Source organism: Microcaecilia unicolor, chromosome 6, assembly GCF_901765095.1.
Source record: "Microcaecilia unicolor chromosome 6, aMicUni1.1, whole genome shotgun sequence".
NCBI classification, from domain to species: domain Eukaryota; kingdom Metazoa; phylum Chordata; class Amphibia; order Gymnophiona; family Siphonopidae; genus Microcaecilia; species Microcaecilia unicolor.
The window spans coordinates 162,403,250-162,428,500 of record NC_044036.1 but is presented as its reverse complement, the minus strand read 5'-3'; the positions used below and the strand labels follow the sequence as shown (position 1 = coordinate 162,428,500).

The 25,251-nt window shown below is 41.9% G+C and overlaps 1 protein-coding gene across 1 annotated transcript in view; it reads right to left on the bottom strand.

The window, feature by feature from the left end:
• Positions 1-25,251, bottom strand: part of FGD3 (FYVE, RhoGEF and PH domain containing 3) — a 279,110-nt gene that overhangs the window by 77,943 nt on the left and 175,916 nt on the right. Inside the window, exons 7-8 of the mRNA XM_030206131.1 lie at positions 14,098-14,254; positions 1,234-1,372 (exon numbers count right to left, since the gene is read on the bottom strand). Coding sequence (XP_030061991.1) covers positions 1,234-1,372; positions 14,098-14,254 — 296 coding nt within the window. The remainder of the gene's footprint in view (positions 1-1,233; positions 1,373-14,097; positions 14,255-25,251) is intronic.

Genomic DNA, 25,251 nt, shown 5'->3' with positions numbered 1-25,251 from the left:
CCAGGCATGTCACAGTTCTGATCTAGGAACAGTGTGGACACTAGATAGACGCCACTTGCTCACTTTAGGGTCATCTTGGTTTTATATATTTATTTTTTGGAAATGAGAATGCATGTAATGCTTTTGTCCTCATTTTTCTTAATGCTATCATGCCTGCAGGTAAGTTATATTTCATATGTATCGTTTAAAGAAACATGCAAGAACAGAAACAGTTATGTGCATGTTTATAACAGTGAGAAAGCAGGAGTGAAAAATCTTTTGCCAAAGAACCTAATATCTCCATCAAAATATAAGCTTTCTTACCAGGCCCCAACTTTAGAGACCGATGTCATGTGTTAACACAAAGGAATTATCTATATGTCTATACGTATCCCAGCTGTATGGTGAATACAGCTTAAAGCACCAGTAGCCTTCAAAAAGAGAACGAGTCTTTTTTTTATTTCACAATGTGGACCAGTCTAGTACATCAATGACATGACACCAGTGGCGTTCCTAGGCTGGCTGACACCCGGGGCGGATCGCCGATGCGCCCCCCCCCCCCCCGGGTGCATTTTTACCTGCTGGGGGAGTCCACTTGTTCCCTGCTGCTCCCTCTGCCCTGGAACAGGAAGTAACCTGTTCCGCGCAGAGGGAGCAGCAGGGAGGGAACGAGCGGACTTGGTCAACAGGCGCGCGGCACCCCCCCAACGGCGTGCACCTGGGGTGGACTGCCCCCCCCCCCCCGGTACGCCACTGCACGGCACGGGCTGTGTTTCGGTGCACAGCGCCTGCGTCAGGAGTCGTATGATATCATTAATTCTACATAAACTTACTCGGTGTCTCAGCTGAAGGAAAAAGCAAGAGCCTGATCCAAGCACACCACTGAAAACTAGTTCACTAAGCAAAGCTACACTTGAGTTTTCAGTGGCGTTCTTGGACCAGGCTCTTGCTTCTTGCCTTCAGCTGAGATGCTGGGCAAGTTTACATAGAATTAATATCATACAACCCTTGACGCAGGCGCTGTGCACCGAAAACACGGCCTGTGACGGGTCATTGATGTACTAGACTGATCCACGTTGTGAAATAAAAAAAAAAAAAAAAGACTTGTTCCATTTTTGAAGGCTCTTGATGCTTGTGATCCTGAGCATGAGGAGAGACTGTCTTATCTGTGTATCTTTTCCCTCCTACTTACAATACAGTACAGAGATTTATTCTTTCAATTCTCTAAGAAGATTAGAGAGGAATCTAACTTACTTTCTGAATCCTTCCTATCTGGGGAATCTTCAGGAAGTTTCTTTAAATAATCTTTTAGAAGCAGCTCATAGCGAGGAATTCTTTGTATTGGTTCAAGCATATGGTGCTGTAATGTCAGGTTTCCACACACATCATCCTTCTGCATACACAAAGAAACACCAAAGCATTGTAGTTATTTTAAAAGAAAACAACAAATTGCACTCTGCCTTGATTACAATGCAATGGTATTCACAGAAGTAGAGGTCTGTATTGTACTATTGTCAACATATATTTAGAGGAAATCAGAAAGCAATTTTCAAATAAAATACACTTTTGCAATTAGTTATGAACAGTGACACCAAAAGACTACATTATTTTCAAACTATTCCCTTGCTTCATGTGTTTTTTGCTTGCTCGTCAGATATGATACATTCAGTGCTAAATGGTTAAAAGGAGCTAGATACCGGTCCCAAAGTGCCATCTGCTGGTCACTGGAGGCATAAAGAAAGCTTCACTTCTAGCCTCCACTCAGGGGGAGATGCACAAAACTCTGGCACTGTTTTCTACAGTGCCGGAAAACACTGGCTGTAACACCGATTTTTTTTAGCGACCAATACTCAACATTAACAGCACGCAAATTATATGCACACTGTTAGTGTTGAGCATTGGTTGGTAAAGGGGTCCGAGCGTTCCTGGCGTGTGCCCACAAAAGCTGTGCAGTAGGCACAGTTCTTGTATGCATTTCCAGTGAATGGAAGGGGTGTTCCCAATGTGCTTAATAACCCTGGTGGTCCAGTGGACCCCTTCTGACCTCCTCAAACCTTAAAAAAAACCCAAACCAAACCAAAAAAACAAACAGTGGAAAGATGGATTCCTACTGACCCCCCCCCAAAAGCCTGGTGGTCCAGCAGGCCCACAGCCAGGCCATGCCTAGACCCCCTAGATGCCACTGGCTCTGGTGGTCTAGCGGAATCCCCCCAGATCCTTCCACATACCTTTGGGATACACTGGGGGGGGGTGATGCCATTTTGAAGAGGGCAGGCCCTAAGGCAGGAGGGAATAGGCATCCCTCCTACCTCCTAACAAAAGGTATGTGGAGGGGTCTAGGGAGGGGGGGGGGGGGGGTTCCAGTAGACTACCAGGGCCAGTGGAGATTAGGGGGTCAGGCTTGACCTGGTCTGGCTGAATTATTGGAAACCTCATTGGAGGTAATTACTGAACGCATCACTACTATGTTGGTAACCTTCGCCTTCGAGTCTGATAGAAATAATGCTTTGAGGCTTTACTTCAGAAATATTTCCAAACAATGTTTCAGGGCGAGGATACAAGTTTATCCGGATTTGAGTAGATTCACACAGAAACGGAGAAAAGAATTCCTGGCGCTGAGGTCATGGACTCTAGCACTAGGAGAAACTTTTATCCTAAAATTTTCTTGTAGATGTTTAATTTCTTTAAATTCAGTTAACTATGTGTTCTTTGACCCGGTTAAATTGATGCAATTTATTTCCCTTAAGGAAAGTGACACAGCTGAGCAGTCCTTGACTGCTCCAACGGGTAGCTGAAACCACTGGTTGGGAATGTGTTCTATCCTCTCATAATATTTCTATTTGCCTGTAATGGGATTATTCTCTTTCAAGTATTTCCTTATATCTTGAATCTATATTTGTGGACTAATTTAAAAGTCATTGTTTTTCCTGTTATTTACTTAAGGATGTATATTTTATTATTTCACTTTCCTGGCATTTATTTAATGTAAATGTATATTAGAAATCTAATAAAGAAAGGGGGAAAAAAAAGACCTGGTCTGGCTGGAGGACTACTGCATTGGGATGATGGGCCCGCCTGACCACCAAGCTATTTTTCTTGGGGGGGGGGGGGGGGGGGGTCAGGAGGGGTTCACTGGAACACCAGGGATTTGTTTTGTTTGGGGGGGGCTCAGGAAGGAATTTGGGGGTAATGGGCCACGGCATGCAGCCATTTTGACTTTCCTGCTAGTTCCTGAGCCAATCAGCGTTCAGGCACTAACAGGAAAGTTAGCACTGGACCCTAACGACTTCTCAAGAGCTGTTGGTAGTTTCCAGTCATTAAGACAGGGGGGTTTTATGAGCCAATGTTCTGAGCATTGGAAAGAATCGCTAAAAAACTCATTTCAATACTCGTGAGCTCATTAGCATAGACCTTTCGGTCACTGCTTCTGTTCAAGCAGTGACCGAAAGCCTCTGTGCAATAGCAGCAAATTAACATTTCATTTAGACTGGCTAAAACCAGTCTAAATGTTTGCTTTGAGCATCTCCCCCTCAGTACCAGAGACCATCAATGCTCCCACTTCATCTCTGTATAGAAAAATGGACACAGCTCCACATATTTAGCCTGTACAGGTGAATATCACTCTTACATCCAAGAGACAGACGCTGGAGGTAATTCTCTACAGGTCATCTTAAATTAGGTGCTGGGATGATATGCACTAAGTGCAAATTCTATACTGGTAATTAAGTACATAATTGCCATGATAGAATACTAGCGTAAGTCGGTAGTTATGTGTAGTTACGCTAGCTCAATGGTTGGAATAAATACATCTAACTGCTGTCAATTAGGAGCATAACAGATAGGATTCTATAACATAAGTACTAAGCCATGTCCCCGACCCACCCTTGCACGCTATGGATTTTGCGCAGAAGCCTGGCGGTAGTTCATGCCCCCACCACTCGCCATTTCTGGCGCTGAAAAAAATACTTTCATTTTTCAGTGCTTCCCTGATGGTAATCGGGCAGTCCCGCATGCTGACTGGTTACCGCTGGGTTAGCGCGGGAGCCGTTTACTGCCTCCTAAATAGGTGGCAGTAAGGGTTCCCAAGGGAAATGGCCGCATGGCAACTGTTCATCCTAATGCATGGCTGGCTTATTTTTCTTTTCTTTTTTTTTGTACCTTTTACCAGATGGTGGTAAAAAGGGCCTCCCACTTTACCACTGTTTGGTAAAAGAGCCTTTAATTTGTAGTAATGAATAATACAACTTGCCAGGCATATTGTATTGCTGAAGTATGGCACAAAATAAGTTTCCAACTTTTCATTGCTTATTGTAGGATTGTAGTACTTATTTTCTTAATTTAGATTAGATTGTTGAGAAAAAGCACAAAAGACGTTTCATGAAAAAAATTCTATTGTGGTTTTTTGGGTATTAACACGAGGTGTAAGGAGCTGGGGACAATGATGACTTTGATCTGGACATTGTTGGCCTTTTCTAAGCCTGTTGGTGTATTGATTTGTTCAATCCCCAGATTCTATCAAGCAAGGACATTTTAAGGAATACATTTGTGTGATTTAAAAATCTATTGCGAATATAAACCCACTTTTGGAATGATTCAGATTGCACCAAAAAAATGGTAAAAGTATCTTGATAACTGGGAATCTGTATAAGTGCTTTTGAATTTTGACCTGCACATTACCATAATTAGTTATATAACCCTGATACAGGCTTTTGCCAAAACATGGCTACACTGGATTTTTAATTTCAATGTTTATTTAATAAACACTAGTAAAAAAGGCCCGTTTCTGACACAAATGAAACGGGCGCTAGCAAGGTTTTCCTCGGAGTGTGTATGTTTGGGAGAGTGTATGTGAGAGTGACTGTGTGAGAGACAGTGAAAGTGTGAGTGTGTGTGTGTGAGAAGGAGAGAGATTGAGTCTGGGTGTGAGTGTGTCTGTGAGAGAGTGTGTGTGTGAGAATAAGAGTGTGTGCAAGTGCGTATGTGAGACACAGTGTGAGAGAGAGTGTATGTGTGTGTGTGCGAGAGAGAGAGTGTGTGTGAGACACAGATTCTAACTCCAGACTCCGCCCCTTCTGGTTCCAATCTAATTCATGTTTAATGTGCGATAAAATGCCGTAAATAAATATAAACTTTTAATGTTGAGCACCTGATTCTCAAAGTGAACATATTGCAAACACTATAATGAAAATAAAATGATTTTTTTTCTACCTTTGTTGTCTGGTTACTGTTTTTCTGATCATGCTGGCCCAGTATCCGATTCTGCTGCTATCTGTCCTCTTAACTCCGTTTCCAGGGCTTCCTTTCCATTTATTTCTTTCCTTTCCTCCTTTCTTCTTCATTTCTGGTCCTCAGTTTCTGCCTATTTTCTTCATCCATGTGCAGTTTTTCTCCTCTCTTCCTTTTACCTCATCTCATCTCCTTCCTCACTCTTCTCTCCCCTCCATCCATGTCCAGCATTTCTTCTCTCTCCCCTCCTCTCCCCTGCCCTGCATGCACCCATGTCCAGCAGTGACCCTCCTTTCCCCTGCCCTGCATGCACCCATGTCCAGCAGTGATCCTCCTCTCCCTTGCCCTGCATGCACCATGTCCAGCAGTGACCCTCCTCTCCCCTGCTTGATGCACCCATGTCTAGCAGTGACCCTCCTCTCCCCTGCCCTGCATGCACCCATGTCCAGCAGAGACCCTCCTTTCCCCTGTCCTCCCCTGGCCTCCCCTTCATGTCCAGCAATTCTTCCCTCCCCTCCATGTCCAGCGATTCTCCTCTTCCCTGCTCTCCCATTCGTGTCCCACGATTCTCTCCTCTACTGTCCTCCCATTCCAACCATGTCCATCAATTCTCCTCTGCCCTGCCCTCCCCTTCCCTCGATGTCCCGCAATTCTCTCCTCCCCTCAATTTGCACGTGAACATTCTCTGGCTGGCTGGTGCTGGCTTCCATTCCGTTTGTAACATCCCTCCTGACGTCAGCTCGCCTCCAGCATTCCTTTCCCTCTCACTGTTCCGCCCTCTATCATTACGTCTTGATGTGAGGGTGGGACAGTGAGGGGGAATGCTGGAGGATGGCTGACATCAGGAGATGTTACAAACCCAGGCAGCCAGACATGGAACGTTGGAGGTGCAAATTATTATATAGGAATATATTTTTCTCTGATCTCATCCTATTTTTCAATTTGGGTTGTGAAAGCCGTCTCTGCAGTTGTCATCTTTAAAACTTTAGGGATCCTCATTCATTTCTTGTGAACATCTCTAAAACACACATATAGTGCCGGATTCTAAATAAGGCGTCTTAAATGTAGGTACATCAGAATAACACACGTAGCGCTATTCTATAAACCGCATCTACAGTAAGACGCAGTTATAGAATAGAATATAGGCCAGGGGAAGGTGTAAATGCCCAAGCCTAAATGTATGCATACTCCCCCAAATTCTATAACAATGCAGTAAATGTGATTGACACCCCAGACATGTCTACACTCCTCCCATGGCCACGCCCCCTTTTCAGCTACACACATTGGAATTTACACACATCTCTTTTTAGAATAAAAAGAAGCGCGTGTTAATTCTAATTAGTGCCAATTACTCATGCTAATTGGTTATTAGAAAATTATTGGCTTATCACTCAGTTGAGTAGTGTTTGTAAATTGACCGCAGGCACAATTTAACACGTGCTACTCGCTGCATCTTATATAGAAATTGGCCAATAATGCTTAAAGTAGTCTCTCCACTTAGGGTGTAGGACTGCTGGTGGTCATGGGGACCTGTGGAGAGCAGTAGGCCTGAACCTGGACAGTGTTTTCTTTCCTATTATAATTGTATTTCCATTTTTTACTAAACAATATTGTAGTTTTAGACCACTTTAACTGCCTAAGGTCAAGCCATTAATCAAATAAATGCAACCTTGTACCTTGTCATGGAAAATGACCTTTCCTTTAAATATACTCACAGAAAGGAGCTACTCTACTAGAAAGCGGCATCATCTGTTCATATTCAATAATCAGCATTCAGTGCCATATCCTATCACAATCAACGAACTGCTCCCTGCTGCTTTCAGCCATTAGGTTTTTCCAGACAGAAGTGCTTCACCCTCATTCCTCTTCACAAATCAATGAAGAAGAAAAATCTTTAAGCCTCCAAGGCAGTCAAAAAACAATGCTACAGCCAGCTAATGCAACTGGAAAAAAAAATCAGATAGGATGACCATTATAAAAATTAAGAACAAAACATTAAAATCAGCTGTTATAGCTTAATTTGAATTTTAAAAATTTCTGAATTTATTTTTGGCCCAGCAACTTCTGGGCTTTGACTGAAACTGGCCTCTCTTATGCTATACTAGTAAAAAAGGCCCGTTTCTGTAGGCAAGGAAACGGGCCTTAGGCAGGCAATCCCCCCCACCCCCCCCATGCTACGGCCCCCTAGAACCCCCCCCTTCCGTGAACCTGTCGTTCCCCCCCCCCGTGCCAGCGAAAACTGCCGCCACCGCCGCCGCCGTTGTTGTGCTACCTTCCCTTCCCGTGGGTTCCTCAATCATCTTCTTAGAAAGTTTAACTCCGTGCGAGACGCACGGAGTTAAACTTTCTAAGAAGATGATTGAGGAACCCATCCGAAGGTAGTGCACAACAGCGGCGGGAGGGGGGGTGCGGTTTTCGGCGTTCCGGGGGGGGGGGGGGATCGACAGGTTCGCGGGGGGGGGGGGGTTTTGGGTGGGCCATAGCGCGGGGGGGGGGGGTGACAGCTGATTCCGAGGCAGTAGGAGGAGTACTCCTCCCCTTGCCTTGGAATCAGCTGTGTTGACGTCAGTGACGTCCGTGCGTGTCTGCCTCGCAGACCACTTGCAGCCAGGGAGCCACGGTCCCAAGCATAGAACGTTGGAGGTGAGAATTATTATATAGGATTGCCATGAACATTTTACAACTTACTTGAGCCTTTTCCTCTACAACTCCCCACCTAGAATAAATTTACATAAAATGATAAACAGCAATACTGCAGAATTAAGGGGATACCTAATTCCCCTTCCTATTAAACATGAATTTTCTTGTTGGGCACTTTCTTTTTCCATAATAAACCTTGGTGTCAATATTCATCTGGCAGTGCTCAGCGTTTTGCTCACCACCACCAGCATTATGCCCGGAAATTCAAAGGATCATCAGATGAATAATAAAGTTTTATTTTAATAGGGATTGATGGTAGGTTTTTATTTTTACAGCCTTATTTAAGTTTATATTAGTTTATATTAGTTATTACATTTGTTTTTGTGGTTGTTATTATGCATTTTTATTAATTTGGAGCTTATTATGTATGTATTTTATGTTCCCGCTTAGATTGTTGAGATAGTGGGTTATAACATAGGGTTATATGAGATAGGGATCGGTGCTGGGGCTGATTCTGTTCAATATATTTGTGAGTGACATTGCCGAAGGGTTAGAAGGTAAAGTTTGCCTTTTTGCGGATGATACTAAGATTTGTAACAGAGTGGACACCCGGGAGGGAGTAGAAAACATGAAAAAGGATCTGCGAAAGCTAGAAGATTGGTCTAAGGCTTGGCAGTTAAAATTCAATGCGAAGAAATGCAAAGTGATGCACTTAGGGAGTAGAAATCCAAGGGAGACGTATGTGTTAGGTGGTGAGAGTCTGATAGGTACCGACGGGGAGAGGGATCTTGGGGTGATAGTATCTGAGGATCTGAAGGCGACAAAACAGTGTGACAAGGCGGTGGCCGTAAGTAGAAGGTTGCTAGGCTTTATAGAGAGGGGAGTGACCAGCAGAAGAAAAGAGGTGTTAATGCCCCTGTACAAATCGTTGGTTAGGCCCCACCTGGAGTATTGTGTTCAGTTTTGGAGGCCGTATCTTGCTAAGGATGTAAAAAGAATTGAAGCGGTGCAAAGAAAAGCTACGAGGATGGTATGGGATTTGCGTTACAAGACGTATGAGGAGAGACTTGCTGACCTGAACATGTATACCCTGGAGGAAAGGAGAAACAGGGGTGATATGATACAGACGTTCAAATATTTGAAAGGTATTAATCCGCAAATGAACCTTTTCCGGAGATGGGAAGGCGGCAGAACTAGAGGGCATAAAATGAGATTGAAGGGGGGCAGACTCAAAAAAAATGTCAGGAAGTATTTTTTTCACAGAGAGAGTGGTGGATGCTTGGAATGCCCTCCCGCGGGAGGTGGTGGAGAGGAAAACGGTAACGGAATTCAAACATGCGTGGGATAAACATAAAGGAATCCTGTTCAGAAGAAATGGATCCTCAGGAGCTTAGCCGAGATTGGGTGGCAGAGCTGGTGGTGGGAGGTGGGGATAGTGCTGGCCAGAATTATACAGTCTGTGCCAGAGCCGGTGGTGGGAGGTGGGGATAGTGCTGGGCAGACTTATATGGTCTGTGCCAGAGCCGGTGAAGGGAGGCGGGGCTGGTGGTTGGGAGGTGGGGACAGTGCTGGGCAGACTTGTACGGTCTGTGCCCTAAAAATGACAGTTACAAATCAAGGTAAGATATACACAAAAAGTAGCACATAATGAGTTTGTCTTGTTGGGCAGACTGGATGGACCATGCAGGTCTTTTTCTGCCGTCATCTACTATGTTACTATGTATATAAACAAAGTTTTATTATTATTTTTATTTTCATCATCAATGCCAGGATTCGGCATTGAATTTTCTGATTTCCAGAGCCAGCTATGGGGCACCACATAAAGATAGAACTGAGTTTTATGCAGTCCTATTTATGAGGTTACCTTGGCTAGTTAAGGGTCTCTTATCAAGCTATGCTAGCGGTTCCTGGCAGCAGTGCCGATGAAACCCATTCAAAGTAACATAGTAAATGACGGCAGATAAAGACCTGAATGGTCCATCCAGTCTGCCCAACAAGATAAACTCATTTTACATGGCATGTGATACTTTATATGTATACCCAAGTTTGATTTGTCCTTGCCTTTCTCAGGCACAGACCGTAGAAGTCCGCCCTTCACTGGTTTTATTCTCCAAATACCGGCGTCGCCACCCAATGTCCGCTAAGATTCCATAGATCCGTTCCTTCTAAACAGGATTCCTTTGTATTTATCCCACGCATGTTTGAATTCCATTACCGTTTTCATCTCCACCACCTCCCGCGGGAGGGCATTCCACGTATCCACCACCCTCTCCGTGAAAAAATACTTCCCGACATTACTCCTGTGAATGGACTTTTGTTGGCATTACCGCACCGGTTTGATAAAAGAGGCCCTAAGTACCGAGTATCAGCACTTAACTGGCCAAGTGCCAACTCTGCTCCTGGAACAACCCCTAAAATAGCTGGCTTTGGATTAGGTGCACCAACCAGTTAAGTGCCACTGAAATTGACCCATTAGCCCTGAACAGGCAATTTAACCGGTCAGGAGCTATTTGTAGCCGGTGAAATTGCTATGAATATTGACCCGTTTTTTTAGTTTTTGCTATAAGGTTTATTATATAAACTTATATTCACTTGTTAAAAGGAGTGTGAACAACAATAGGATCGAATCATTGGGATCCCAATGGGTATTTGTGACCTGTATTGGGTCATAGTCAGAGGCAGGATGCTGGGTTTGATAAAATCTTTAATCTGAGCTGATATGCTACGGGGTTCATTTTCAAAAGACAAAAACATTAAAAAGGTTATATAAACCAGCATTTGGAGGTTGTGCTTGCCAAAATGTTCAAATTGCTATTTTTTGAAATCCATGTTTTTTTGCCATAATGGAACAACAAAAATGTTCAGGGCTACAATTTAAAAGTTTTGGTCCAGACCTGTTTTTATCACGACTAAGTAAAAAAAAAAGTGCCCTAAATGACCAGATAACTATTAGCAGGATTAAGCCATGATCCCCACCCCCTTTTTCCCCAGTGGCCACTGACCCCCCACCCCCCAAAGATGTGAAAGAAACAGTAGATACCAGCCTCAGATGTTATAGTCAGTTCAACTACAGCTAAAAGCAGGTCCCTGGAGTAGCCTAGTGGTTGGTGCAGTGGGCTGTACAGAAGGGGACCCAGGCCCATAATCCACTCTGTTACACTTGTGGTAGAAAGTGTGAGCCCACAAAATCCCACCAAAAACCTACTGTACCCACATATAGGTGACACCTGCCGCCATAAGGGCTACTGTAGTGGTGAAAAGTTGGGTACAGTAGGTTTTTGGTGGGTGGATTAACTGTGAGATGTGTACCTGGGACCTTTCATGTAGTCCACTGCAGTGCCTCCTATGGTGCCTCACTGCTCTGCTGTGATGTCTGTGTGTTCATTCTACTAAGAACGCTGGCTCCTCCTACATCCCAATGGCTCGATTTTGTGTTTTTTTCACTTGGATGTTTCCCCCCCCACCCCCCGAAAATGGTCCAAAAAGATAAATACACCGAGTACAGCAATGTCTATGAAAAGGCCATTTTCAAAAAAAAAAAAAAAAAAAAAAAGATAAACATTTTCATTTTTGAAAACAGTTATATTCACACATTTTGAACAAAAGGCCAAAGTCAGATTTAAATGTCGTATCGAAAATGCCCCTCTATGTGATGTTATGATAATATTTCTAGACCTCCTTGCATATACCAAGGCACAACCCAAAGAGGTTTACAAAAGAAATAGAATAATAATTGTGTATCAATTGATTATTCTAACATCTTATTATATTAATACTTTATCTGCAAAAATGTATTAAAATAGTGTGCACACAACCTCTCAGTGTCTAAAGTGCATCTGAAACAGAGAGCCACGGAGGATCTTCCCAAATTTTTACACCAAGATCAGTCAACCTTTTATACTATGTGGAGTTGGTGTCCAGTCAGGCCTGATACAAGCTGATCCGGAGCTGACTCTGGAACTGCACTATCAAAGACGGACCCGACAAGAAACATTTTTAAATTTTAGATACTGCAGCCACAGGTAGCCTGCTGGCACCACTAGGCTACCACACCCAGAACTTGGTCAGTGGTTACACATCTACATTTCTATGTTAATATATAATAAGTAAATGGTTTGCACTCCTTGTCACACAAAAGACTGTAAATTTGTTTTATTTTTATTAACTGTAATTTACCTGATACTATTAAATTCTAAAATTTGCATTAGTTATATTAGTTTAGTATATAAATGCTTCATGTTATCTTTTGGTTAAATGGTTTTAGATGCCATATTCAATTAGTTGATCGATGCTTATTTAACAATTGAAGAGTAGTATGAACTGCTCCCCCCCCTTTAATCTATCAATTGATCATTTGTAAAATACTAATAAAGTTTATTTTCATAAAGATCTAGTGGATATAATGCTATCCATTCATAGGGTTGGGGGGGGGGGGGGGGAACAAATTATCTGCAGTTATACTTCTGGCCTACATTTAAAACTCTGCTGAGCCTACTGGTGAACTTTTACAGGGTATGCAGCCTTGATGAAAAATCCGGAATAAAGCATCACATGACAGGAAGTAAAGAGCTTCTGGTACAGCTCTTTTCACACAGAAAATCTCTTTTATAATGTTATTCTCATCCTTGAAGATTATACACGTGGAGAGGCATAATCAAAAGGGATGCCCAAGTTTTGCTGATGACATCCTCGCAAAACGTCCTGATGGAGGGGCAGGGAAACGGGTATTATCGAAACAAGATGGACGCCCATCTTTCATTTCGATAATACGGTTGGGGATGCCCAAATCTTGAAATTTAGGTCATCCTTAGAGATGGTCATCCCTAGACTTGGTCGTTTCTGATTTTTGGCGATAATGGAAACCAAGGATGCCCATCTCAGAAATGACCAAATGCAAGCCCTTTGGTCATGGGAGGAACCAGCATTCGTAGTGCCCTGGTCCCCCTGACATGCCAGGACACCAACCGGGCACCTTAGGGGGCACTGTAGTGGACTTCAGAAATTGCTCCCAGGTACATAGCTCCCTTACCTTGTGTGCTGAGCCCCCCAAAACCCACTACCCACAACTGTACACCACTACCATAGCCCTTACGGGTGAAGGAGGGCACCTAGATGTGGGTACAGTGGGTTTGTGGTGGGTTTTGGAGGGCTCACATTTACCACCCACAAATGTAACAGATGGGGGGGGGATGGGCCTGGGTCCACCTGCCTGAAGTGAAATGCACCCACTAAAACTGCTCCAGGGACCTGCATACTGCTGTGATGGACCCGAGTATGACATTTGAGGCTGGCATAGAGGCTGGCACAAAATATTTTTAAAGATTTTTTTGAGGGTGGGAGGGGGTTAGTGACCACTGGGGGAGTAAGGGGAGGTCATCTCCGATTCTCTCCGGTGGTCATCTGGTCAGTTCAGGCACCTTTTTGTGCCTTGGTCGTAAGAAAAACAGGACCAGGTAAAGTCGTCCAAATGCTCGTCAGGGACGCCCTTTTTTCCCCATTATGGGTCGAGGACGCCCATGTGTTAGGCACGCCCAAGTCCTGCCATCGCTACGCCTCCGACACGCCCCTGGGAACTTTGGTTGTCCCTGTGACGGAAAGCAGTTGGGGACGCCCAAAATCGGCTTTCGATTATACCGATTTGGGCGACCCTGTGAGAAGGATGCCCATCTTCCGATTTGTGTCGGAAGATGGGCGTCCTCCTCTTTCGAAAATATGCCTGATAGTGGTAGACTCATCCCGGCAACAGTTCAACTCAGCTGAACTTAGCTTAGTAGGACTGGAGTACCAAATATCACTTAATTACAAAACGTCTCGTCTAGGAATCAAATACTTAGCACGGTGTCTCCAAACCTGTCACTATGGATTCCTTAAGGTGACCCTGGAAAAGAAAGTCTATGTTGTGCTTATTTTCTTCTCTCTGCTCTTCCAAAGCTGCCTGGAGTACAAAAAACTTTAATGAATGTACACTACTAGTAGTGCTAGTCAGTCATTTATACGCAGACACAGAAAGCATTTTTTTTGTCTGTAAACAATATTTTTATTTTTGCTTATCTTTAGAAACAATTGTTTATAAAAGGGAGACATCATCTATCACCCCTCTATAAAAATGCAGTCCACTTTTACAATATGCCAGTCTCTCACTAGCACATGCCATGATGTACTTTGATGTGAACTATTAGAAAGCAGTCTTTTCTTAAATTGCCATGGAAGCAACACACATGAACGTTGCAAGGAGGTAGCAAGGGCCAATACCTGTATGCTTTGAACAACATCTTTAAACTGAGATGACCTCTGTGTCCACATGTTCACCATGTCCATGGCTCTGTCAAAGTTCTTTACGTACTCCCCATACATCTTCAAAAAGGGAGCTAGCTTCTGAAGGATGTCACCTATCCGTGGATTTGAATTCCTTAAAAGGATGAAAAGCAAGAGAAGCATTAGAATTTAATATACCTGAAGATATTTTAATGGAAAGCAGAGTGTCTTTCTTTATTTCATTATTTATTAGGATTTATTTACCGCCTTTTTGAAGGAATTCACTCAAGGTGGTGTAAAGTAAGAATAGATCAAACATGAGCAATAGGCAATTACAGCAGTAAAAATATTCAAAAACAATACAAAGTATGGCATGGTATACTACTTATAATGTCAACACAATATGTAATAGAACATTATGATTGATAGTGAAAGGTAAAGCAAGGATGTAACGTATAGATAGGTAAGAAAGTAAGAAGAGTTAGAAAGTAAGGTTATTGATTTAAAAAAAGTTGCACATGAGGTCAGAGAGATGGTTAAATATTATCTCAGCTAGGGTAGGAGTGGATAATGATGGCAAAGATGACAAAATAGCTAGCAATGAGCCTGTTCTGTTTTGATACTTATTACTCCTGAAAAAGTCACTTATGTTCTTGCTTTTCTTTGCGCACACATTATCTCCTCAACCATTCAACCTACAACAATCAAATTTTCAGAATAGGTAGATCTACATAATGTAGAAACCCATTCAACACAGATCTAGCAGAAAATGGGGGAAGAGAGGGGGAATATCACTTTCAACTGCAATATCAACATTGTTCAACTGGCAGTATCCTATTACAACAGATGATACCGACACCTAAATCAGTGTACAGTGAAACCTTGGTTTTTGTTGACTTCGGTTATCATCTGTTTCGGTTTTCAACGATTGTTTTTGCAGCACGGTCACGAAAACCGAGACAAATTTTTGGCAGAAACAAAGGGCGACCCATGCGTTCTCCTGCTCAGTATGGCGTTGTTTCCTATTAGCTCCACCATGGGACTCAAGAAAGCTTCCAGAGCCAGCAGCCCTTCGAAGAAGAAGGCCAGGAACATGATCGAGTTGAAGAAGGAAATCATTGAAAAATTTGAGAGTGGCATTAAGATTTCTGAAATCGGCCGCATGTACAGAAAGTCGCCACCAACGATAAGTTCCATTGTGGCGAAAAAAGAAGCAATAAAGGAGGCTAATGTAGCGAAAGTCGTGAATGTGCTAACGAAACAGATATCGCAAACAATTGAAGATGTCGAACAGTTATTATTAATTTGGATCAATCAAAAACAGTTAGATGGCGATTCTGTTTCGGAGGCCATCATATGTGAAAAGGCCAGACTGTTGTATGCCGATCTCATCAAGAAAATACATGGGACGAGTGCTAGTGTACTTAGTGATTTTAAGGCCAGCAGAGGGTAGTTCGAAAAATTCAAGAGGCGCACTGGCATACACAGTGTTACTAGGCATGGCGAAGGTGTGAGTTCGGACAAGCCTGGGGCCAAACTATTTGTGTCCAAATTCAAAGATTAACAAGTCTTCAACTGTGATGAAACTGGCCTCTTTTGGAAGAAAATGCCAAAGTGGACGTTCATTACATAGGAGGAAAAGACACTGCCAAGACATAAGCCTATGAAAGATAGGCTAACTCTTTTATTGTGTGGTAATGCTAGCAGTGACTGTAAAGTGAAGCCCTTACTGGTGTACCATTCAGAAACTCCTAGAGTGTTTAGCAGAAACAATCTGATTAAAAGTAAATTGTGTGTAATGTGGAGGGCAAACAAGAAAGCATGGGTCATGAGGCCAATTTTCATTGAGTGGATGAACAAAGTGTTTGGCCCGAGTGTGAAAAAATACCTCCAGGATAATCAGTTGCCCCTTAAGTGCCTACTGCTAATGGACAATGCTCCTGCACATCCTCCAGGTTTGGAAGACACATTGTTGCAGGAGTTCAGTTTTATCTCAGTGAAGTTCTTGCCCCCTAATACCACACCACTCATCCAGCCCATGGACCAGAATGTCATTTCAAATTCCAAGAAACTATACACAAAAGCAATGTTTCAAAGGTGCTTTGAGGTGACTTCAGATACAGAATTGACCTTAAAAGAGTTCTGGAAAACACATTTCAACATTCTCAACTGCATTAGCCTCATAGACAAGGCTTGGCAGGGAGTGACATCCAGGACGATGAACTCTGGCTGGAAGAAATTATGGCCAGGATGTGTGCATGAGAGAGATTGTGAAGGGTTTGAGCCTTCCTCTGATGACCCTACACATGTGGTGAAGCCAATTGTTGATTTGGGGAAGTCCATGGGTCTGGAGGTGAGTGGTGAGGATGTGGAAGGGTTGGTGGATGACCACAGTGAAGAACTCACCGCTGAAGAGCTGCAAGATCTTCACTTAGAAGTGCAACAGACGGCAGATGAAGTTGCTTCAGATAAGGAGGAAGAGACAGGCGAGAATGTGCCTTCTTCAGAGATTAAGGACATCTTCTCAATGTGGAGTAAGGTACAGGGGTTTGTGGAGAAAAATCACCCAGACAAATCTGTTGCAGGCCGTGTCTGCAACTTGTTTAATGATAATGTCTTGCCCCATTTTAGGCAAATCTTAAAGAGGCAGCAGAAACAGGCCTCTTTGGACAGCTTTCTTGTGCGACATGGATCCACTGACTCTGAAGCTGGTCCTAGTGCCAAAAGACCAAGAAGGGAAGTGACCCCAGATAGAGCCTTGATACCGTAAATACCATGTTAAATGTTGTTAATATTAAACACTACATTTATTCTCTATAAAATGTGTTTTGGTATGTATTTTGTAGTGTTTAGAATGAGTTAATTGGATTTACATTGACTCATATTGCCTCGGCTTTCGTTGGTTTCGGATTTCGCCGATTGTTTTCGGACGGATTATCGACGAAAACTGAGGTTTCACTGTATTGATTGGGGGGGGGGGGGGGGGGGGGGTAATAAAAGTCCCTTCCTAAGGCTTATTCTGCAATTCTTCCATTGCTGGTTCTGAATTTTATCTCCTACATCTTTTACCTTTCCTTCCCTAAACAGTGGACCTGGGAAGCTATGGAAACCTTTGCTGGCCCAAGGATAGGGGAAATAGAAGGGGGTGGGGTGTTCTTCTTCCAAGATATGTCATCAAAGCCACTCCATGGCCAGCAATGCTAGCCGTCTTCTCCTGGCCTTTAAACCTTGAAAAAGACAAAGTGGACCCAGAAAGGGGTTTGGAACTTGAATTTTCCACACTGCAAGACACCATGCATATAGCCAAAACCAGGGGCAGCCCACTCAACTTAGTCTTTGTAAACAGCGTCAACGTAAAGAATGATAATGACATTCAGTAACACACCCTCCCCCCGCTCCCCAATTATACACTACCTTCACCCCTCCCCATGCATATTTTAGGCAACTCAGGAAACCACCCAGAGTGTCCAATCATTATAGAGGCGACTCGATTATACACCTTTCAGTATACATAAAGATACTGATAATTTCTCTAGCTGTATATAAATAAATGTCCAGAGATCAATAAGGGTCTATGACATATCAGGAACGAAATTAAACAAACCAGATGAACTGTCTGAAATAAAGCAGTTGGACAAAGAGGAGTGCGCTAAGATTCCTCAACAGCAATGTGAACAACCAATATCTGCATAATCCTGCAAAATTTCAGCCTCAGGTACAGACTAATTAAATCTTTTAAAAATGAGACATGGTTTTTTTTGTAAAAATAATTATCAGAGCTCCAATAATACAGATAGCTTACAGTTAATCTTGTGTTTCTATTCTTACCGTTCTATGATGGTGTTGGGAGGGGAGGAAAAGAGGGGAATGGGTACAAGTCCCTTATATGGACTCCGTTATTTTGGCTTACAAGTGTGGGGGGGGGGGGAGGTTGGGTAGGGTGAAAGAAGAGGATTGCGTGTGTGTTAAAAGATAATGGATGGAATCACTTACTAATGATTTGGGTGGAGGGGTTGGATGTCATTCCTTCTTTCCTTTCTTTCTGTTTTATTGTACACCCACCTATCTCACTTTAACGTTAAATGTTTTTTTGTTGTTGGGGAGGCCACGGGCTGGAATGGTCTCCTCATATACTGTGGACATCAAGCAGTTTCTTACATTCCCTATGCTTAAAGAATACTAGATCAATGCATCCTCAAACTATCCTCTTGGAATGTAGGTGGAATAACATCACCCCTTAGAAAGGTAAAAAAATTTTACAAACTCTGAACAGACAAAAAGTCAGTATAGTTTTATTACAAGAAACCCATCTTAATATAGAGGAACATAAAAATTTTCAGAAGTGGTGGGTGGGCTCTTTAGTTGAATCTCCTGCAGTTCACAGGAAAGCAGGAGTGCTTATACTATTCCTGAAAAATTTAAATGTGCAAATTCACTCAGAAATACGTGGCCCAGAGGGCCATTTTGTTATAGCAAAGTTAATTTTAGATTGATATTCCATGGTCTTATTAAATGTTTATGCACTTAATTTGTACAATAAATGCTTTTCCAACTGTTTGATGGACGCGTTACTTCCTCTTATACTATTATTATTGTGGGAGGTGATTTTAATACCGTATACAACCCGGCAGTGGACAGATCCAATCTGAGAGGCGATGCTAATATCAATCTTTCTAAAGGCCTACCCCTGCTTTGCAATACTACTGATTTAATAGACACAGGGAGACTATCCCACATCAGTGGCATAGCTATGGGGGGCCCAGGCTTCACCATTCCAGCCTCAGGTCCCCCCCAAATCCTGGTGGCCAGTCAAATGTCTGTGTTTTAGGAACTATTGGCTGCCCTCCCGCTCCTTGCACCACTGTCCTTCAAATTTATGGGCCGCCGGAAGCGTCAGTTAGGTAAACACACTGTTTTCGGTGGCCCGGCCGGTAGCTTTCCCTGTGCTATGAGTTTCCTGTCCCAAGTAGGCGGGATGCTGCAAACAGAGGGAGAGCTTCCGGGGCCGCTGAAGGCAGTGGTGTTTATCTCACTAATGCTGTCTGCTGGCGACCTGGAAAATTGAAGCTTTTGGATGTACTCTGTAGAAGTTGTTTACTTTTGCAATGTGTGTATGAATGCCTGTTCTGGCGTATGCATGTCTACACCTATGCTACTTAGGGGGCATATTCTGATGCTTATATTAACTGTGAAGGATAATGACATCTTACATTTTTGTCATATTCTTGTAGTGGACAAAATAGAGAAATTTGGAGAACTACAGAGCAGCTTCTGAATGATACAGAAGGATGAGGGACCATGTGCGAAAGACTGGTTGTGGAGCATAATTTGCATAAGTTAGCAGATGCTGAAAAACAGGGGGCCATGAGCAAAAGATACAGTTGCTCTAGGGCTGGCCCCCTCCTATTTGCCTTCTTCTGTTTACTCTATACCATAAGCCTTTTTTTTTAAACTGTTAAAAGATATGGGAAGGAATTTGAACAACATGTTTTGAAATAACCTTTCACAGTGAAAAGGAAGATAAAGGATTTATTTTTAGCCAGCATTAAAAAAAACAAAACAAAACAAAACACTGCAGCATATATTTCATAAACTTAAAAGTCTTCCAGACTTTTCTGGGCTCTAGTAAGCAGGTCTGGACCGGCGCCATCAAGTAGTGACATCACCTATGCACGGCTGCCTTATCCTGCTTGCATACGGAGAAAAAAAATTGCAACACACACTTCATAAACTCATGCTGCTACTATAGTGCAACATTTCTATGTAACCTAATTATAGGAATGCAATGTCTGCAGAATTCTGTCAGTTAAGAAGTTGTTTCATTTTAGACAACAAATTAAAAAGGGAATAGGATTTGATATACTGCCTTTCTGTGGTTACAATCAAAGCAGTTTACATATTATATACAGGTACTTATTTTGTACCTGGGGCAATGGAGGGTTAAGTGACTTGCTCAGAGTCACAAGGAGCTGCAGTGGGAATCAAACCCAGTCCCCCTGGTTTTCAGGCTGCTGCATTAACCACTAGGCTAGTCCTCCATTCCTAGGAGAACAAACAGCAAACAGAAGAATCTTTTTAACTTCAAATATTATGAAGCAGTTTTGGAGGACTCTACCCTGAGATTCCTAACACAGAATAAACACCACAGAAGCACAAGTAAATCCCTTGAAAATGCAATCCAATCCCATATCAACCTTCAGACTGTCCTCTAGCCACAACAAATGCTGGGAACCAGATAAGAAAGGCTGAGGGGGAAAATACAGCCAGAAAAACAAAAGTTTGACTCTTGGCTTACATGTTCTTCAGTTTGGTTAGTTAGTTATATAAATTTGATATACTGTTTAACTTTATAAAAAATCACAGTGGTGTACAAATAAAATTAAAACACACAAAAGAAAAAGGTACCCAAGTTTATGACAGGAAAGTACATACACAAAAATATTTATTTATTTTTTTGGATTTTGCTCACACCTTTTTCAGTAGTAGCTCAAGGTGAGTCACATTCAGGTACTCTGGATATTTCTCTGTCCCAGGAGGGCTCACAATCTAACTTTGTACCTGAGGCAATGGAGGGTTAGGTGACTTGCCCAGCATCACAAGGAGCAGCAGTGGGATTTGAACCGGCCACCTGTGGATTGCAGGACTGGTACTCTAACCACTAAGCCACTCCTCCACTCATAGTCAGACAAAGACCAACCATTGCTAACTACCCAAAGCATCAAACCTGCTAATCCCCAGAGAGAGTAATATCAAATGCAGCTAACTCCAGACCATTCCTTTTATCTTGCTGCACCTTATGCCTGGAACCGTCTTCCTGAGCCCATACGTCTAGCTCCATCTCTACCTGTTTTTAAATCTATGCTGAAGGCTCACCTTTTCACTGCTGCCTTTGGCTCCTAGCTGCTACTCATTTGCCCTCCTCCTCCCTTATTCCTCTTTACCCTGTAATTACCTTGCCCGTAATGTCTTGTCTGTCTGTTTTACCTAGATTGTAAGCTCTTTGAGCAGGGACTGTCTCTCTATGTCAAATGTTCAGCGCTGCGTGTATCTGGTAGCGCTATATAAATGCTATTAGTAGTAGTAGTAATGTACTTTAAGAAGGCATTTAAAGTACAGTATGGATCTTTCAGCCCCACAAGACCTGTGGAAGTGTGTTCTACAGTGCAGGAGCCAAATTAAAAAAAACACACTCTTTCTAGTCACAGCTAAGCAAGCCTTAGCCAAAGAGGAATTGCTAATTGCAATACATCCAAAGATTGCAAGTTTTGTGCAGGGATATACTGTGATGACAAAGTTGCCAAAGATCAAGGAATATGCTCATAAACCTGGTGGGTAAGGACCATCAATTTAAAAAGGATCCTATAACCCACTGGCATCTAACGATAAAGCAAATACATGATCAAACCTGCTCTCCAAAATCTGAATTGCAGTATTCTCCATAGCCTTTGCATAATCCAACTGCAACATAAATAATGCATGCATTAATATCAAAAAGCCTTCTCATCAAAATAATTCCTGACAGCTCTAAATTTATGCAAACTAGCATAGCCCTTACAAACCAGTGCAATAACATGAGCATAGAATGTAATATGGGAATCTATCAAGGCCCCCATTAATTAAATGTATAAACTACCACAACAGTTCCATCCAGTTAACATCAAAGGTACATTATGCGGACCCTGCTTCCCAGTTACCCTGCATGCTACTGTCTTACTCTTATTCAACACATCCGGGCATCATATAACCAAAAAGCCACTGCCTGTAGACAACGCTGCAAATCCACTGTAGCAGAATCCCCCACTGAAATTTGTGCCACCAAATGAAGGTCATATGCATAAATATAAGGGCTGACCCTAAATTGTTGAATAACATACAACAATGGACTTTAAAAAAAACATGAAATAAAATCAGAGAAATGTCTGAGCTATGAAGTACTCCACAAGAAGTTGTTTTGGAGTAGAAACATCTAGGCCTTCTATCACTGAAACAAATATGTTCAATTTTCTCCACAAAAATGTTGCCAGGCAGGCAACCGAAGGCATCAAATGTTGCCTATTCAAAAGCCCTTCACATAATGTGCAAACCACCAAAAAATAGCTTCCATGCAGGATCATCTTCTCTAACTAGCACGGAAAAATACAATTGTTTAGCCTTCTTTACATGTAATAAATAATATTTCTGTACAGATTTACATTTCTGCTGTAATTCCTCGTTTCAATGCTTATACCAGAGCTGCTGATAGCGCCTGACTTGCCGTTTCAACAACCACAAACTCGAATGATACCAATAAGTTCTATAATCCACTCATACCTCCGTTTTCTGCAATGGAGCAATATCCTCCACAGTCTCCTGTGATGTAGACGTCCAGATATTACTCTTGTCTTCCAATGACTGGGAGGCAAAATCAACTGGAAAGTTCTGAGAGAATGGTGGCAAAGTCAAGGATCAACTCCTAGCAAATAATGCGAGTAAACCTCTACCTGTTGTTGCGGTATTTCTATGTTGCACCTTGACTCGCCCCATAACAGAAGAATTAAAAGACAGACTAGGAATCCTGTGCAACGAATGGGAGGAGAGGATGAGGTCAAATTTTCTGACCCAGAGCACCTGACATGCTTAGACAAACTGGAGAGAGACCTCAACAAGATGGTGTGTTTTTTATTTATATCAGGCAGATGTAAAAAGTGCAATATATCTAGAGGGAAATTTTCACAGTTTTTATGCAAGTAAACAGCTGTCTTGAGTGAAAAAAAAACCCACAGGAAAACCTTCCTCATCATCTGTAGAAAACAAAATAAGTCTGGGGCAGGGAAAGAGGAAGTCAGCCAACCATGCACAGGGATATCACATTTTATATTTGATCTTATATTTGACCTTTTACTTGCTAAACCACATATAGTCAAATACATCTAAGTTGTTTGCATTTCAAAAATAGTGAGTTCAGTAGAAGACAATAGACACAATAGGAAGTTTAGGTTGCAACTGAACATAAGGGAGGAAGAGGACAGAAGGGAGTTAATTAACTCAGATTAAGACACATGAGGAGGGTAGGTCATACAAAGAACCACAAAGACATAAGCCATGAGGTCATAGCAGGACAGCCATAGGCACAGTCACATCTAACCCCGGATTCTATATAGTGTGACTTCAGTTGCACGTGTAAATCTGGTTCTATTCTGGCTTTGCACATGCAGCTTAATCAGCTAACAAGCCAATCAGTGCTGATAATTGCCAATTACCAACCAATTGACACTAATTGGTATTAATTAGAATTTACATGCACAACTATCTAAGTTTATTCTGTAAAATAATGTGCGTAAATTCTAAGGTGCATAGTTGAAAAAGGGGCATGGCTATATGCATGGAATGGGCGTTTCTAAAAAACTATGTGCATTGTTACAGAATACACCCAGTCTGCACCTAATTTAGGAGTCAACATCTATACCAAGTTTTACTTGGTGTAACTGTCTGCAACTAAATTTCATTGTGCAGATGGGTGCTAGGCGTATACCAACCACGCCTAAATTTAGATGTACTTTATAGAATACTCCTAAGTGTATTTTTTTTCAGTGCAGAGTTTTTTTTTTTTTTTTAGGAGCGATATATAGAATCTAGCCCCTAATGTCTTTGAGGGTCCCACAATAGAGAACGCCTGTTTAATCATATTTATTCATTTACTCACACTTTTGAGTTGCCTGTCCAAAAACATTGTTGCAAATAACTTAAACATAAATAAACATAAAAATTAAAATACATACAAAACCCAGTATATAATTACCCCCTTCACCCATAAGAGCTATTCTAGTGGTATATAGTTGTGGGTACTGGGTTTTGGAGGGGTTCAGCAGACAAGATTGTGGAGCAGCAGTGAGATGTGTACGTTTAGATTGTGGAGCAGCAGTGAGATGTGTACGTTTATCTGAAGTCCACTGAAGTGCTCTCTAGGGTGCCCTATTGCTCTCCTGGGTTACTTGTGTGGCCAGTCTACTAAGAATGCTGTCTCCTCCTACATCCCAATGGCTTGATTTTGTGTGTTTTTCGCCTGGACTTTTTTTTTTTAATGGACCACAAAGAGAAAACACATAGAGCAAAAAACCACCTAGCAAATATATATATATATATATATATATATAAAACTAATATTGTGATGTGAGACCTAGTGTAATGAAAGACCACAACAGTACAAATTTAAGAGAATCATACAACCTAAAAGGGAAACATAGAAAAAATGGTAGGACCAATGGGCCCAAGGATAAATTTAATTTACAGTATATATCAAACATCAAGAACAATATGTTTTGTCATTCTAAAATTAATGTGCAGATACTTTGAAAGAGTAAAACAAAAAACAATCAGGTGAATGCCTCCTAAATAAAAAAACTGGCTCCACTATAAAGCAGGAAAATGTAGTAACTAGTACAATCCATCATCCAGCAATGTGAAGACAAGTAAATCTGCTAAAGCAGTTTATATAAGTATCAATTCATGTGCTGGGCTTACTGCCAAGATCATATTGGCAAAATTTCACTGAATTTGCTGTACGAACACGCTTTTCAGTCTTTCAATAATTATGTAATCACAATGATAGTTTTCCAAAAAGTGTGCACTACCTTAAATTTACATTATCTGAAAGAGGGAGAGTTTGGATGCAAATGGACTTCATTATAGATAATATATTAACTTTCTGCTAGGGCAGCACTAATTTTGTGTGAAGCTATCATACCAGGTTTCTGATAGAACCAATCCTTGGTAAAACAACACTACGAGTGCCCCAAGAATTTGCAAGATTTTCCATATAGTTTACTGCAATTACAAATATTGATCACAGCCAGGAAGAGACAAAGAATGTTGTTCTCTCTTTACTGTTCATTGATTACAAAAAGAAAAAAAAATTTCAGGTCTTCAGAAAACTAGCACAAGATAGTAAAAATCTAGTTTCCAAAAAAAACTGCCCTCAAATCTGGCTGACAAGACCTTTTAAAAAAACATGGGCTTGATGTTCACTCATTTTAGAAGATCTGTTTGAAAGCCTAAAAGCCTGATTAGAAAATCACTTCTCTAGGGGAACTACATGGAAGAAATCATTTTGACTAGCAAAACCACACACCACCACACATCTTGTGATCATTTATTTTCCAAAACCTAAAACAC